Source organism: Plasmodium malariae (assembly GCF_900090045.1).
Source record: "Plasmodium malariae genome assembly, chromosome: 12".
Taxonomy (NCBI): Eukaryota; Apicomplexa; class Aconoidasida; order Haemosporida; family Plasmodiidae; genus Plasmodium; species Plasmodium malariae.
In genome coordinates this window covers 792,591-808,789 of record NC_041786.1, presented here as the reverse complement: position 1 = coordinate 808,789, position 16,199 = coordinate 792,591, and the positions used below count along the sequence as shown (strand labels likewise).

General features: G+C 27.6%; 4 protein-coding genes across 4 annotated transcripts; 2 read left to right on the top strand and 2 right to left on the bottom strand.

The window, feature by feature from the left end:
* Nucleotides 1–1,435: 1,435 nt before the first annotated feature.
* Nucleotides 1,436–3,293, top strand: RPN3 (26S proteasome regulatory subunit RPN3, putative; the record flags this gene model as incomplete). Its single annotated transcript, XM_029006471.1, has 2 exons — nucleotides 1,436–2,593; nucleotides 2,946–3,293. The coding sequence occupies 2 exons, from the start codon at nucleotides 1,436–1,438 to the stop codon at nucleotides 3,291–3,293; spliced, it is 1,506 nt and encodes a 501-aa protein (XP_028862956.1).
* Nucleotides 3,294–4,835: 1,542 nt separating this feature from the next.
* On the bottom strand, nucleotides 4,836–5,528 carry PmUG01_12026600 (60S ribosomal protein L6-2, putative; the record flags this gene model as incomplete). Its single annotated transcript, XM_029006470.1, has 1 exon — nucleotides 4,836–5,528. The coding sequence occupies one exon, from the start codon at nucleotides 5,526–5,528 to the stop codon at nucleotides 4,836–4,838; it is 693 nt and encodes a 230-aa protein (XP_028862955.1).
* Nucleotides 5,529–9,389: 3,861 nt separating this feature from the next.
* Nucleotides 9,390–11,082, top strand: PmUG01_12026500 (elongation factor 1-gamma, putative; the record flags this gene model as incomplete). The annotated part of the gene is made up of 2 exons (XM_029006469.1): nucleotides 9,390–9,440; nucleotides 9,847–11,082. 2 exons carry the CDS (start codon nucleotides 9,390–9,392, stop codon nucleotides 11,080–11,082), a joined length of 1,287 nt encoding a protein of 428 aa, XP_028862954.1.
* Nucleotides 11,083–12,117: 1,035 nt separating this feature from the next.
* PmUG01_12026400 (SprT-like domain-containing protein, putative) lies at nucleotides 12,118–15,210 on the bottom strand (the record flags this gene model as incomplete). The annotated part of the gene is made up of 8 exons (XM_029006468.1): nucleotides 12,118–12,353; nucleotides 12,540–12,701; nucleotides 12,952–13,033; nucleotides 13,231–13,344; nucleotides 13,655–13,732; nucleotides 13,872–13,940; nucleotides 14,101–14,234; nucleotides 14,562–15,210. The coding sequence occupies 8 exons, from the start codon at nucleotides 15,208–15,210 to the stop codon at nucleotides 12,118–12,120; spliced, it is 1,524 nt and encodes a 507-aa protein (XP_028862953.1).
* Between the last annotated feature and the right edge of the window lie 989 nt (nucleotides 15,211–16,199).

Sequence of the window (16,199 nt, the reverse complement as noted above, 5' to 3'; positions counted from 1 at the left end):
AAACTTTACTAATATTTATATGTGTGTCATATGAAACGGAATAAAATGGAATGGTCTTTACATAGTAGTAGAATGTAACACCATGGATTATGCTTTTTTACTTACAAGAAGAAAAAGGAAAAAATAAAAGTATAATAAATATTTAGGCTAACAAAAAGTGACTAGTTTATATTTTTATTTTTTTTTTTAAATCTTATTAAGTCTTAAAGTATGAAAAATATGGATAAAATTGTATATGTTTTCCCATCCATATAGCAATGTATTTTTTTTTTTTCTTTGTACGCTAATTTATGTTTTACTTATTACACAATTTCTTTTTTTTTTTTTTTTTTATTTCACGTGTGCTTGGCATGAAAAATATTACATAGCGCCTGTTTAAGTAAACGGAGTTTTGTTTTTATTCCTTTCTTTCGAGAGCATATTACTACTAAAGAAGGAATGCCATAGGCATGTACGCATGTACGTATGTATGTATGTACGTATGTACGTATGTATGTATGTATGTATGTATGTATGTATGTATGTATGTATGTATGCATGTATGTATGTATGTATTCATATGCATAGATATGCATGCCCCATTATGCTTGAAAAAGCACATAAACTAAAATAAAGGAAAAAAATCAGTAGGTGCTTCATCATACATCTCCGAGTAAGCAACTTCAATCTGTAATTAGTAATATACGTTACGTTATACCACGCTATATTATACTTTTTACGATACATTAATTTTTTTTTTTTTTTTTTTTTTTTAATAACAAAAAAGATAGTTTTTATCATGTTTGCCTGGTCATGACTCGATCGTACACTTTCAAATAATTTTTGTAAAAACGAAGCAAGATTATACCAAGAAAAAAAAAAAAAAAAAAAGAGGTACCATTATATTTTTATAAACCCATATTCTTAATTTTAAATGTTAATTCTTCATAATTAGAAGGATCTGAAGAATTATAAGGACTTGAAGAATTAAAATAATTATAATAACTAGGAGCGTTAAAATAATTATAATAACAAGGAGCATTAAAATAATTATAATAACTAGGAGCATTAAAAATTAAAGTAAGTCACTCTTAAAAGTTTAAGGGGGAAAATTCTTTTTTCACTGATACTTTTATTTTGCTATAATAGGTAGTACGAGAGAAACACACACTGTGTAGCTGTTATGTACATGTTTGTATGTATTGATGTATGTTCGGATGTAAGTACATATATATATTATGTGCAATAGCCCGTACGCGTAATAATACACATTTGCACGAGCGAATAAGAGAGGTAGCATTAGGGAAGAGGCATATGCATATGCATATACATATATATATATATATACGCACATATACATATAATATATACGTACATATATAGATACACTTTTATTCATTTCTGTTCATTTTTTCTCCTTTTCGTTCCGAAGCTTAGACCGAAGTGGAAGAAAGAGATGAAGGAGAAGGTGAAGAAGGTAGAGTACGCAGAAAAAGATGTAGAGATAAAGGAAATAGAAAAGGATGAAGGGAGCAATGTGTTTGTAAATAATCTATTAACAAGTATTAATTACATCAACAATGCTATAGTATTTAAGGATAATAGATATATCCTGCGGATGTTAAAATATATAAAGAGTATGAGATTAAGTATAAAAAATGAGAGTGAGATTTTGATGCCTATAATGATAAATTTAATAAAGAAAATTTTTAAAGAAAATTATCCTATATATACTATATTAGATAAATATATAAATGAGTTTAAAGAAATTCCTAATGTATTAAATGAATTTGGAAATATAAATGAAAAAACATATATATATTCTTTACCAGAAATAGAAGTATTTTTTTATATAATGATACTACTATATTTATTAGACAAGAAATATTATGAAGAAGCAATGGTATTATCAAGAGTAATAGTTAATAGAATAAATAAATTAAATAGGAGATCATTGGACTATATAAATGCAAAAGTTTATTTTTATTATTCATGGGTACACGAGTTAGGTGGTAAATTATCTTATGTTAGACAAGAATTATTATTTATTTATAGAAATGCATGTTTGCATCGTGATATTATGACTCAAACAGTTGTTCTAAATTTAATCTTAAGGGATTATATTAAACATAATTTATATGATTTAGCTGTCAAGTTTATAAGTAAAACATCATTTCCAGAAAATTTATCTTCAAATGCACAATATGCTAGGTACTTGTATTATATTGGTAAAATATTAGCAATCCAATTAGACTATAGTGAAGCACATAGTAAACTTACTCAAGCTATTAGAAAGGCACCTCAAAATAATCAAAGTGCAAAAGGGTTTAAACTAGAAGCGACAAAAATGGAAATTATAGTAGAGTTACTTATGGGGGATATACCAGATAGATCTTTATTTAGTAATAAAATTATGCGCAATAAATTAATTCCGTATAAACACGTTGTTACAGCTGTTAGAAATGGCGATATAAACAAATTTTCCAAAGTTATGCATGACTACAACAAGCTCTTTATGCGCGATGGGGTCTACCTCCTCATTAAGAGAATTCATCATAATGTAATCAAGACTGCCCTTCGGATAATTAACTTGTCTTACTCTCGCATTTCAATCGTAAGGGAGATGAGTGGCTAGTGGCGGCAATATTTACACACGATAGTGCAAAGATGTAATGGCCGTATATCGTGTCTTGCGTGGTACGCACAGGACGATATCCTTGTCATCGCGTAACGCACGAATGTGCCGCACATATATATATATATATATATTTACATTTTGTATATGTATATTTACGTGTATGTATATCTGTGTGTATCTATATTTACGTATACATATGTGCGCTTGTGGAAGTACAATGTTGCTTGTTCCCCGAAAATGCTTCCACCATTCTATCGCTCTAATATTCTTGTGCTATACGCTTTAGCGATGTACGCTTCACCCCATTCCCATTTTTTACATTTTGCAGAGCGATATTGGGAAGAAGATAGGAGTGGAATCTCCCCTGGACATAGTAGGAATAACGGCGAAGGCAATTCACGATGGAGTGATTGAAGCCACAATTGACTATGACAATCAGTATGTAGAATCAAAATCTAATAGTGATGTGTACATAACAGGGGATCCTATGAAAACCTTTCATAAAAGAATAGCTTTCTGTTTACAATTATATTCTGATGCTATTAAAGCAATGCAGTACCCAGATGAAAATGAAAAGAAGGAAAATGAAGAAGCGAAGGAGAGAAAAATTAGACAACAGGAGGAATTGGCGCAGGCAGAGGAGGGCGATCTAGGAGATGACAACGATTTGTTGTAACGGCAGAAGGGTTCACAACTACATGAACGTATATGTGTGTATATGTACGCGTGTATTTGTATGTACATGTGTATATACATGTGTATGTGCATGTGTATTTTTCCCCCTCTTAATGTTTGGAAAATTACCATAAATCAACAGCTTATATGAGGTAGTAACGCTCCCCCTTTTATACTTCCCCCGCATGCATACCTTTTTGCATAATAATTATATATTTTTTTTTTTTTTGCTCCATATTTATCACGCGTTTTATCATGATTTTTCCAGAATTTCCACGGTGATATATTTATATGTATATATATGTATACACATATACATCTACATTTTTATGCCCCACATGTTAACACTGCATTTTGACATACTCCTCATTCCGGCATGCTTCCCCTTTTTTTAAGTTATTATGACAAAAAAAGAAAAGAAAAGAAAAAAAAAAAAAAAACTAAACATGGCTTTATATACAAAAATGTAAATATAACATGTATTGCTTATATATGTCCCCAAGGGATTATCAGAATAATTTTTCGTAAGCAAGTTTTATTATTTTGTATTTCGGTAATATACAAAAAAAAAAAAAAAGAAAAACGAACACACGAGCATAGAAACTGGTACATACACACACACACACACACACCCAAGAGCTCGGCTATTTTTGCCTAAGTAATAAAGAGACGGCGCGCAAACCCCTCCTTTAGATGTACATCAAGAAATGGTCTTCTACATTTGACGTCGAAGTAGTTAGGAATATTATGTGCATGAGGATAATACCTTACAAGGTAATGTATTTTACATATATATAATAAATAACCGTATTTCCGCTTTAATACGTAATTTTCTTGAATCCTGATAGTTGCCAATAGGTTAGTGTTGTTATACACATGTACATGTATATATATACATGCATATACATATATATACATATACATATATATACATATACATATATATATATATACATATAAGCGCATAATTCAATTTTTATACTACTGCAAAGTGAACTTCTCCATTTTATACGTTCAAAACAGGATGCTACTCATAATTGCTCCATTTGAAAAAAGCATAAAACACTATTCATGTCTATCAACCGGTGCGTATAATATTGCGCACATGAAATTATTCTACGTATATTATATTTCTTTTAAAACTTAATTTTTCTTATCATTTTGTTGTTATGTAAAAAGGGCTTCCGTGCAATATGACGCGAGTGTAAAAATACGCATGTACCCATGTACACGTATGCATGTGTGTATATGTGAAAAAAATATAAGCAATGAGACAGTAAAGGATTAACTCGCGAATACAAGCGATTATGTGTACGACTTTGCAACGGGTTCTTCGTTTATAGAAGAGTAAAAAAAAAAAAAAAAAAGAAAAAAAAAAAAGACGTATACACATACCTCATATATGTGCAATGGCAAAAAAAAGGAAAGTATTTACACACGCTTCATATAAGTGCAATGGCAAAAAAAAGGAAAGTATTTACACACGCTTCATATATATGCATTGGCAAAAAAAAAAAAAAAAAAAAAAAAAAAGACTACAAATTTAGAATCTCATTTTATGCAAAGCCATATCATTTCTCAAGGTAAACCTCGACTGCAGATAAGCGGTAAAAACTTTATCTTTCAGAATTTCTGGTTTTAATAATGCTCCAAGACTTTTTTGTATTTTTTCAATTTTTTGTACTTTGGGGTCTTCTTTTCGAAATTGTCTTATTTTTGCAATAACATCATTCATAAAAAGAGCTTCATTTTTATTTTTAAGTAATTTCTTTTGTTTTTTTTTTAAATCCAAAGACTTCAAAAATGAATCATCATTAATATCTTCAGTTAGTTTGACAAATTCATCTTTTAACCCTGAAATATTTTTAAATTTAAAAATGTCCGTTGACGTAACAACTATATATCTTGCATCAACTCTTTTTAATGGTACTCCATTGACTTCATATGGGCCAACAACTGCTAGTAAACCTGATTTTAAAATTTTTGTTATTATACATCTTTTACCCATGTGTTTTCCTGTTAATATTATTGCAATCTTTCCTACCTCGATTGATTTTCTTATTTTTCTTTGAACCATATATTTTTTTTTTGATGCTAATTTCCTCCCATAATATTTTTTAGCTATTGTTTTTTTAGCATTCACTGGAATTAACACTTTTTTCTTTCCTTTCACAATATAGTATTTTTCTCCCTCGTCATTTTTTACACTCGTTTTTGCCTTAACTGGCTTACCCATTGTGATATGAAATAAAATAAAAAAAAAATAAAAATGGGGGAAAACGAACAATTATAATATACTGCAAGTTATGTGTTAAAGCGATAACGAAGCTTGACCTCTTTAAAGGGAAAAACGAAATAAGAGAAATGCCTTTTCAAACGAGAAAAAATGTAAACATATATGCATATATATGTATATTAAATATGTATATATATATATATATATATATATATATATTTTTTTATGTCGTTAAAATTCAGCGATTGTTTGTACATTTACAAAAACGATACAATATACAAAAATTTTAACAAAAAATGTAATAAAAAATGATTATACTTTTTTTGCTATTTTTTTTAATATAAAATGAAATCCGCGCATGTTTATATATACATGGGATATACATATATTGGGGGAGGGGTTGGAAAAAAAAAAAAATGAATAATTGAAGGAAGAATTTTAATTTTTTCTCTTGAAAAGCAATTTAGTTTGAAGCAGAAGATCGTATGGGTGTTTGTTACGCATTCAATATATTATATATACGTATAATAACATACCCTATGAATGTATACATATATATGTATGTAGGTGATTTATATTTTTATGAGTTCACATGCACATGTTCATAAATAAATACTTGTATTTAATTTTTTTTTTTTTTTTTTTTTTTTTTTTTTGGCCTTAGGAGAAAAATAACACAGGTCGGCAGGGTGCAAATCTGTTTTGAGCTCTAAATAAAGAAACTACGTCAAAATAATGAAAAAAATAGTTCAAAATGGATAAAAATGATTAAAAACAATCCAAAATAATTCTCAAATTTATTAACAATTCTCAATATTCCTCAAAACGAAATTAAAAAAAATTAATTTGTGTAAAATTTAATTATGAAAGCAGGTTTTCTATTTTGCATATTTTGCCTTAAAAGAAAAAATAATATTTTATTTAAATGCAAAAATCGAAATAATTTCAACGTATCTGTTTTTATAACCCCTTATTTTATTTCAATTTTAAAAAATAAGCTAAGAATTTTTTTGCTTTTTACTTAAAAAAGGTAAACTCTTTTGTGTTTACAGTATTATGGAAAACTTTTGTTATTCTTACGTACAACAGTATTATCACGTATGCAGTTTTTATGATAATCCATTTACACTTACACAAACAGATGGGGAAAAACAAAACAAAATAAAGCAAAATGAAATTGAAATAGAAAAAATAAATAAATAAAATAATAGGAATTAATTTTTTCTAAGTGAATATGCATTTTGCTACCCATTCATTAATTTTTAACGTTTTTTGCAGCTGTTTATATGTTGTCGGTAATTATTTCGCGCTAGTGGGATTTTTTAACTCCGAATTGTAACTACTGAGGAGCTTAATTTTTTGTTTTTTTTAATTTGTATGTGTACATATATATATATATATATATATATATATTTATACATTTGTATGTATGGCATGTACACGTGCAATTATTTTAAGCCTTTATTAGGAATATTTTTCAAAAGTACACCACTTACGTACCCGTTATTCATTCATTACAAGTGCATAATTTTTTTTTATAAAGGGTCGGGGTATTATCAATATTTTTAATTTGTTTTATTTTAATTTTTTTACAACAAAAATGGGTCCTTCCATAAACATATATACATACATATATATATATATAATTATATACCTTATGCTACTATGCAATGTGTGCGTATTAAGGATACTCATTAAAGCATATATGCTTCATTTAATATGTAGATGAAAAGAGAAAAGAATACAAAAAGAATACAGGACACATAATTCATATTATTTTTTTTCAAACTAAGAATCATTTACTATATCGAGAAAAACACATCTGCAAAATTATAATAAATTTGTAAAAAGCATAATAAACAAAAAAATAAAATAAAACATTGATATAATAAAATATGCACAAAAATGTACGAAATTTCATTTTACGTACATAATAACAATGCCTTTATTAGTATATACACATATATATACATTTATATATATATGTATATACCCATCCTCTGTTACGAATAAGTGAAGCAACACAATTTTTCATACAAGTGTAACGTAACTTTTATAAACATTATATTATAAAGAAAAAATATGAACATGTCAGGAAAAAAAATAATTTTATCCTGATAAAAAGAAAAAAAAAAATAAACAAATTAATAAATAATTAAGTTAATAAATAGATTAATAAAGCAGGGAAAACAAAACCTTCTATATTTAAAGACCAATAGAGTAGTAATAAATATACATAAGTATGTATGTATTTATATACATATATATGGACAGTTTTTTTTTCTTTTTATATTTAATTTAACGCCTGAATGAATACTCTTCCAATTAATAAAAATATAGCTCTCGTAAATTTAATTTATAAAGGTTTTCACTTTATATTTTGTTTAGAAATTTTAATTTGCCAAACAGGTGTTCCTTTAAGAATAATTTTAATATTTTCTTTATATCATCCGTTTACAGTCAATCTTTAATCATGCTAATATAAAGATGTTTATAAAGGTATAAATATTATATACGTACGTTTGTACATTTATCTGCATATATATGTACACGTACATAAATTTAGATTAAAAAAAAATATATATACATACGTATATATATATATTATGTATATATACTTTTTTGTTTAAGATCATTTTTATCGTAATATTAACTGGAGAAAGCAACAAAAAAAAAAAAAAAAAAAAGCAATACACAAAAAATAAATTAAACCAGAGACCCTGAATTTTCATATATATATATATATATATATGTATATAAATATTATGCATATATAATTATCTGTGTTTATGTTCGTTTTTGCGCATTGTTCAGTATTGTGTAAGTTTTTTAAAGAATTATATTATTTTTTTCTTTTTTACGTATGTGAAGAGTTGGCAATGATATATTTACTAATCTGTTTTTTAAATAAATGATATGATTTCACCTTATTTTATTTTATTTTATTTTTTTTTTTTCATCATAATTTTATTTCATCATTTCGTTGCATATTTATGCAAATATAAATGAATTTAATAAATTATTAATGTAATTAAGTGCTTTTAAATGTATTTAATCAAAGATAAATGTAATTGCGCAAATATAAATTTATGTTTATGCATAATTATATGTACTTAAAATTAGTAGTAATAGTTCTTAAAAATTAAAGCGTTGAAGCCCCCAATCGACTATTTGAAATTTACGTAATTGTTTTTTTTATTTTTGTATTATTTTCGAGAACTGTAAAATTATTCGTTTAAACATATTTAAGGAAAATGGATTTTGTAAGAATAAAAATTGCAAAAAGAGAAAATCTCTATGCATATAGTTTGCGTAGTGTAGTAGTATGTACAGTGTAGTTGTATGTATAATGCAGTAGCATGCATAGTGTAGTCGTATGTACAGTGTAGTTGTATGTATAATGCAGTAGCATGCATAGTGTAGTCGTATGTACAGTGTAGTTGTATGTATAATGCAGTAGCATGCATAGTGTAGTCGTATGTACAGTGTAGTTGTATGTATAATGCAGTAGCATGCATAGTGTAGTCGTATGTACAGTGTAGTTGTATGTATAATGCAGTAGCATGCATAGTGTAGTCGTATGTATGATGCAGTAGTACGTATAATGACATAATGCGCGTGATATGCATTTCGTATGAACAAAAAAATGAAGCAACGAAAAATATAAGCAGAGTATGTGATACTCATAAAAGGCATAAAGGCAAAAGCACAGTACCTAATCTATGTGCACTATGCACAGTAAATGTATTATTGTAGGCATTTGTATAAATTAGGGTGTGCATAAATTTAACGGCTGTTTTTATGATTTACCATATTTATACAATATGCACAGCAGGAAAAGAATGTTATCATAAGAAATGAATGCTATTAGCTACATCGAAGTTGTGCATCTGTGTTGATGCATGTTCATGTGTAAGCATATGTACAAACGTTATTGTATGCATATTACGGTGCTTCACATTCGGAGGTGCGTTTGGGTAATTGTGCATATGTATCTTTCCCGCAAGGGAAGATATCATATTGAAAGAAAAAGGGAAAGGGAAAAAGGATAAAGGGGAAATAAAAAACAATAAAATAAAATAAATTAAAAAAAAAAAAAAAAAGATGCATTATTTTGTAGTGTGTATAAAGTGCCACATAGAAAGAGTTACTCATGCTTATGATAAATTAAAAAAATGATGAGACACACACAGACACGCACTTTTACACATACACTCTGCTTTTTGCTTTTGTGATGCCCATTTGCATACACATGTACTTGCATGTTGTTTCCTTATGATTTCTTTTTTCCCTCTCTTTTTTTTTTTTTTCCTTGCAGAAATTACTGGGTCCAAAAAATGATATACGATCAATGAAAGTGCAAGCTGTAGCTTCCTTTTGTAATATAAAGTTGAATATACCTCAGTTCGAAATAGGAAAAGATAATAAGAGTGAAGAATTTTTGAAATATTCCCCATTGGGTAGGTTACCAGTGTTAGTAACACCAAGTGGGAGCTTATTTGAAAGTAATGCTATAAGTAAATATTTGTGCAGTTTGAGGAGAGAACAAAATTTATTAGGAAAAGGAGTATTTGAAGAAGCAGAAGTAAATATGTGGGTAGATTTTAATACATATGAATTAGAAATACCAGTATGTTGTTATATTAGTAATAAATCGAATGAAAAATCGTTAAAGCATATTAAAGATACGTTTACCTGTGTTAATAATCATTTATTATTAAATCAATATATGGTAGGTAATAACATAACACTTGCTGATATTTTTATTTGTGTTATTATTAGTTTTGCTATAAAATCAGGAAAATTAGAAGAAAGTTTAGTTAAGAAATATACAAATTTGTATAGGCTATATGATACTATATTTAATCAAAAACAATTTAAATATTTGTTTGCATGCCCACAAGGTGGTAAAAAAGGAGCCCAAGAAAAAGGTACCAAAGGAATGGATAAAGGGACAAATGAAAAAAAGAAAAAGAAAAAAGGGGAAGGAGATAATAGTGATAATGATGATAACACCAACAATGCAGGTGATTTACTAAGTGATGAACTTACTGAAAAAAAGCAAAAAAAAACAAATCCTTTAGATTTGTTACCTGCTTCCACATTTTCTCTTGATGACTGGAAATATAAATTTAGTAATGAAAAAGATTTACTTAATAATGCTATGCCATATTTTTGGAAAGCATATGATGATAAAGGTTTTTGTTTATATTATATGAAATATGATAAATTAGAGGATGAATGTCAAATATCCTTTGTTGCATGTAATATGGCAGGAGGGTTTTTACAAAGACTAGAAAATAATTTCTCAAAATATTCGTTTGCTGTTATATCAGTGTTAGGGGAAAATAAAAATTACGACATTGAAGGTGTATGGTTATTCAGGGGTACAGAAATACCTTTTGAAATGAAAGATCATCCATCTTTTGAATATCATATTTTTAAAAAACTGGATATAAGTAATAATGATGATAAGAAAATCGTTGAGGAGTACTGGTGTTCCAAAGAGACAATTGCAGGTAGGCCCCTTGTTGACAGGAAAGTTTGGAAATAATGTCGCATATTTTTAGCCATAAAACATTGGTACATTGGTGTGATACAGTCTCTACCATTTGAAGGAAAAGGCAGTATTTTTAATTGAAAGATGTGAAATAAAGAAGCGTAGAAATGAATAAAGTAAAATTTGCTCCGAAATGGGAAAATTTACATGCGAGAATGCATTTGGTGGATGGAGCGGAATGATTCAGATTTGTGCTTCGTAATAGTTGAATTATTTAAATTTGTATATTATATATACCTCCTTTTTTTTTTTTTTTTTTTTTTTTATTATTATTCATTTATTTACTTTTTTCTTTCCTAATTTCTTCCTTTCATTTTATCTGACTTAACTAAAGAACACAGTTATGGATGAAAAAGAGGAAAAAAGAACGACAATTTTGAAGGCGTAAAATTACTGAGAGGTTAGATTCATAGTGTATATTATTAATAAGTACACTTCGTTAAATATGCAAAATGAAAATTGCAGATTTTTTTTTTTTTTTTTTTGCATATTATTCATCAACATGATTCGCAGTTATGTTGAAATTTACGTCTGTTGGGCGGAAAATAAATTCGGAAATATTCCGTTTGGCAATTTGTTATTATGTTTAACTCTATTATATTTTATCATATTGTATTATATTATACTATACTATGTTTTACTAATATTATGTTTTATTTTATTTTTTTCCCCTTTCCTTCCGCGTAAATTGCTACAGTTCTATGCAGTAAAATCTGCACGCGCAGGGAAAAACAAAATTCACGAATACGTACTGTATACATTTATATAAATACGTATGTAAGTGGCCATAAGTACATGCATAAACGTTGGAACGTTTCGGGTAAGCATAAAACGAAATTGATAAGAATGTATTAGGTGAGAAAAATGTACATTTAAAAATATAATACTTTTTTTTTAAAAAAAAAAAAGAGAAAAAAAAAAAAAAAAAAAAAAAGTATTACTGGGGTATAGGCAGGATGAACTGACAAATTGCCTAAAAAAAAAAGCAGATCGAAATGTAATATATTGTTACCTCGTGCTGTACTAAGCTTAGTCTATTTCAAAATATTTTTTGCTTTCAAATGCTTTATGGTAATCAATAGAAATATCAGGGAATGATAATATTTTATCTTGGTTATCGTTAAATAAGTTTTTAATGATGTTAATTATGTCTAAATTATCTTCATCTAATCTTTTTTCTGAAAAACTTTCTTTTGAGTCTAATATAATTATGGCATCGTTAACTGCTTCCTTATCCATATTGTCATCTCTTTTTTCAAAGAATTCTTTCGTATGAGTAGTAGAGGTTGAGGGAGTACAGCAGTCATATTGAAATTTAAGTGGAGTAAAAGTAGTGTGAGTGCATGAGTACAAGAGGTGTGTGTCTATGTTGGTATGTATTATGCATATATAGATGTATATATGTATGCACATACGTACATATACAAACACACGTTTACAGCTTGTATTACCATTTTTTTTTTTTTTTTTCTCCTTTATTTTATCTAATTTATTATCGAATGGAACAACGACTTGAATTCCCTTTTGCTGATCTCCTAACTCCTTATTTTTAACATCCTCGATTTCATTAATTTTGACGAAATTGCCACAACAGTACGATGAGTGTCTTCTCCCTGAACATGTTAAGAATTTTGTTTGTATTTTTAAAATTTCCATTTTAAGGTTTTCTAAATGGCTTCTTCGTTGCACAATTGTGTGTGTGTTGGGTGTGAGGAGGAGGTCAACATATGAAACTTTTTTTTTTTTTTTTTTTTTTTTTTTTCCTGTATTGTTTCGTTTATATTGCCACCTCTCTATTACCACATCTCCATTGCTTCAACTTCATTTTTTTTTTTTTTTTTTTATGCCTATGCCTTAACTTACACCATTTTTCCTTTGGTCCCGGGGGCCTGTTCATGGATCTCTTGACATACCCAAAATGAGGAGGGTAAGTTCGGCAAACCCCCTTTTTGCAAAAAAGAAAAAAAAAGAAAAAAGAAAAGAAAGAAAAGAAAGAAAAGAAAGAAAAAATTTTAAGAATACATAATTTGTTTATCATACTTTTACTATTTTGTTTATTGGTCCATTTTTGTCTATATATTATATGTTTTTTTCTTCTCTTTTTTTATGTATATTTTTTGTGCATTTTTCCGCTGTTTTTACCGTGCACCTCCAGACATGATTTCTATAGAAGTTGACTTCGTTATGAAAACTATGATAAATCGTAATACATAGTCCTGTTGCTTTATTTATTCTGTACATGTGCTTTTTAAATTCCTTTTTTTAAGCGTAATACAAAATGGGTAGTAGCATATTTCGATTGTTAATGTAAACGAAAATGCGAAATTTTTGATCCACACACACAAAAAAAAAAAAAAAATAATAAAATAAAAATAAAGGTAATAAATATATAAATTCATAAATAAATATATGCATAAGTAAATATACGCATAAATAAATATACGCATAAATAAATATACGCATAAATAAATATACGCATAAATAAATATACGCATAAATAAATATACGAATAAATAAATATATGCACAAATAAATAAGCAGATAAATATATATGTATCACTATTACAGGTCCATGTCCATCGTGTCTAGAGTTATGTCTTGTTAAAAATAAAAACGCATGAATCATTTCATGAAGTAACGTCTCCTATAAAATAATATATATGTATATATATATATATATATATATATATATATATATATATACATATATATATATTAGCATAATATAGCACAAGTAAAAGGGGAAAAAAAAAAAGGTTTGTAAGGTGAAAATTAGTATATACTCTGTATTCCTTTATTTTTCTTAGCTTCAGAAGGGGAAGTGATAACCGAATGCAGCAGTAACCCGATTTCTATAAAATAAAAGTAAAGGTCATTAAACCCATTGGACATAAGTATTTGTGTGGAAGCAGAAATGCAATTAAATAATGGTAGCATTTATTCGACTTGAGCGTAAAATGTGTATAAGTGAATGTATGGGTATATGCACAAGTAACCGGGTGTGTAGCATACCTTAAATATACATATCCCTGCGCACAACTTCATTTTATTGCTCCATTTCACTTGTACTGATTTTAATTTGCTAAAAAAATATTTCTCATTATACTCTGAAAATAATTCTTGCAGGTCAGGAAATTCCGTGTCCTCTTTTGAAAAGGGGGCGTGAAACATATGCAAAGGGAAAGATGTGAAATGGTATGAATGGCATATATGTTATGAATGGTAAAAAAAAATAAATAATCCTTTTTCTCATTTTTTCTTTTCATAAATGAAAAGAGTACTCCACAACACAACTAACAAATTCATTTTTCTCCCCCCCTTCCCCCTAAAGGTGAAGCAAAAAAGCAGTGTCGAAGTACGTACAGTAGTAGCAATATACATATCATAAATACTAACCAAATAAATGAAAAAAAAAAAAAATAAATATAATAAAATAAAATAAATTAAAATTAAATCAAAATGGTATATTTTACTCGATTCATCATATACGACTGCATCTTCAACACATTCTACATCGGAAGTGTCATAAATAAGAGACAAATTATTTTTTCCTCTCTTTTTTTTTCTTTTTTTCTTTTTTTTTTTTTCTTTTTTCTCTTTTTTGGAATTAATATTTTCTTTCTTATTATGAGCTATTTTATCCTTATTACAATTTTCATCATCTGATTCTATTTGGATAGAACTCAGTTGTCTAATAACTTCTAATGTGTCGTAGTCCTCTTCCGAGTTTTCCTCTTTTATGCCTTCTTCACAATTAGAATCGTTTGTACAACTAGAATTTTTTACATAATTAGAATATTTTACACAATTAGCATCTTCTACACTTTTTGAATCTTCTACACTTTTAGAATCTTCTATACCATTAGAATCTTCTACAACATTAGAATCTTTCACAACCCTGTACTGTTCTCTCTGCTCCTCTTCTCTAAGGTTATTATATGTCTTCTCTACAGCATCGTTAACTCCAATTGATATATTTACTTGATCTATAATTCTTGTATCATTTACTTGATAATCATAAGAAATTTCCTTATCTGTTAAGGTTTTCTGTCTTCTTTTCTTTCCGCTCTTTTGTAAGTACTCACTCTCAACTGATGTTAGTTTGCTAATCCCATAACTCATTTTAAGAAATCCCTTATCCTAATTGCATATTCTTTGTGTGTTTACTATTAAAATAGTATTGTTATACGCTTCATATATTATCTTACCGTACCATATAGTATACCGCATAATTTCTTATGGTATGGTGTGGTATGGTATAGTACCGTATCGTATGGTATATTTTTCTTTTTTTCCCTGTAAACACCTCTTTCAAAATATGCAAAATATTGAGTACTCCTAGATTTCTTTTATTTTATAAATAGCTTTCTTCTCTTAACAACGATTGACTATTCTTCGTTTTCATGAAGGCAATACGATATTTTGCTCTTTTAAAGACAATGCAAAATGGAAAAGATAAAAACTAAAACATTCATATAGAAGAAACTGCTTTTATTTTAGCAAAGATAAAAATAGTATGATTACAAGCAATAAATGATATAAACAAACGCTAGAGCGGTTCATCATACGTACATATGTATATGTGTATATATACATAGTCTATCACACATCGTTATCATGAGGTTAGGTTAATAATGATATTGAATATTGCACTGCTCAGCTTCTCTTTCCTCTTTTCCTCGAATCGTTATATAAGGAAACAATAAGAAAAAAAAAAATAAAATAACATAATGAATAAAAAATAAAGTAGATGAAAATGTGGATGTCTTTTTTTTTCTCTTTTTTTTTTCTCTTTTTTTTTTCTCTTTTTATTTCTCTTTTTTTTCTCTCTTTTTATTTCTCTTTTTTTTCTCTCTTTTTTTCATTTTCTTTTTTTTTTTTTTTTTTATTCTATTTTCAATTATTATAACAAAGGATGGAAAAGTCTAGAAACAAAATGAAAGAGATTATCCCATCTGATGAAGAGGACTCATCACGACAGTAGTTTTCCCTATTTGTGGTCCTCCTGCTCTTTTAATTCTGCTACACACAAGAGGGATACGCTTTGTGCATTTTTTCCGTTCATTCCATTTCCTCTTTTTTACGCTAAATTGTTAAATTCAGTAAAATTA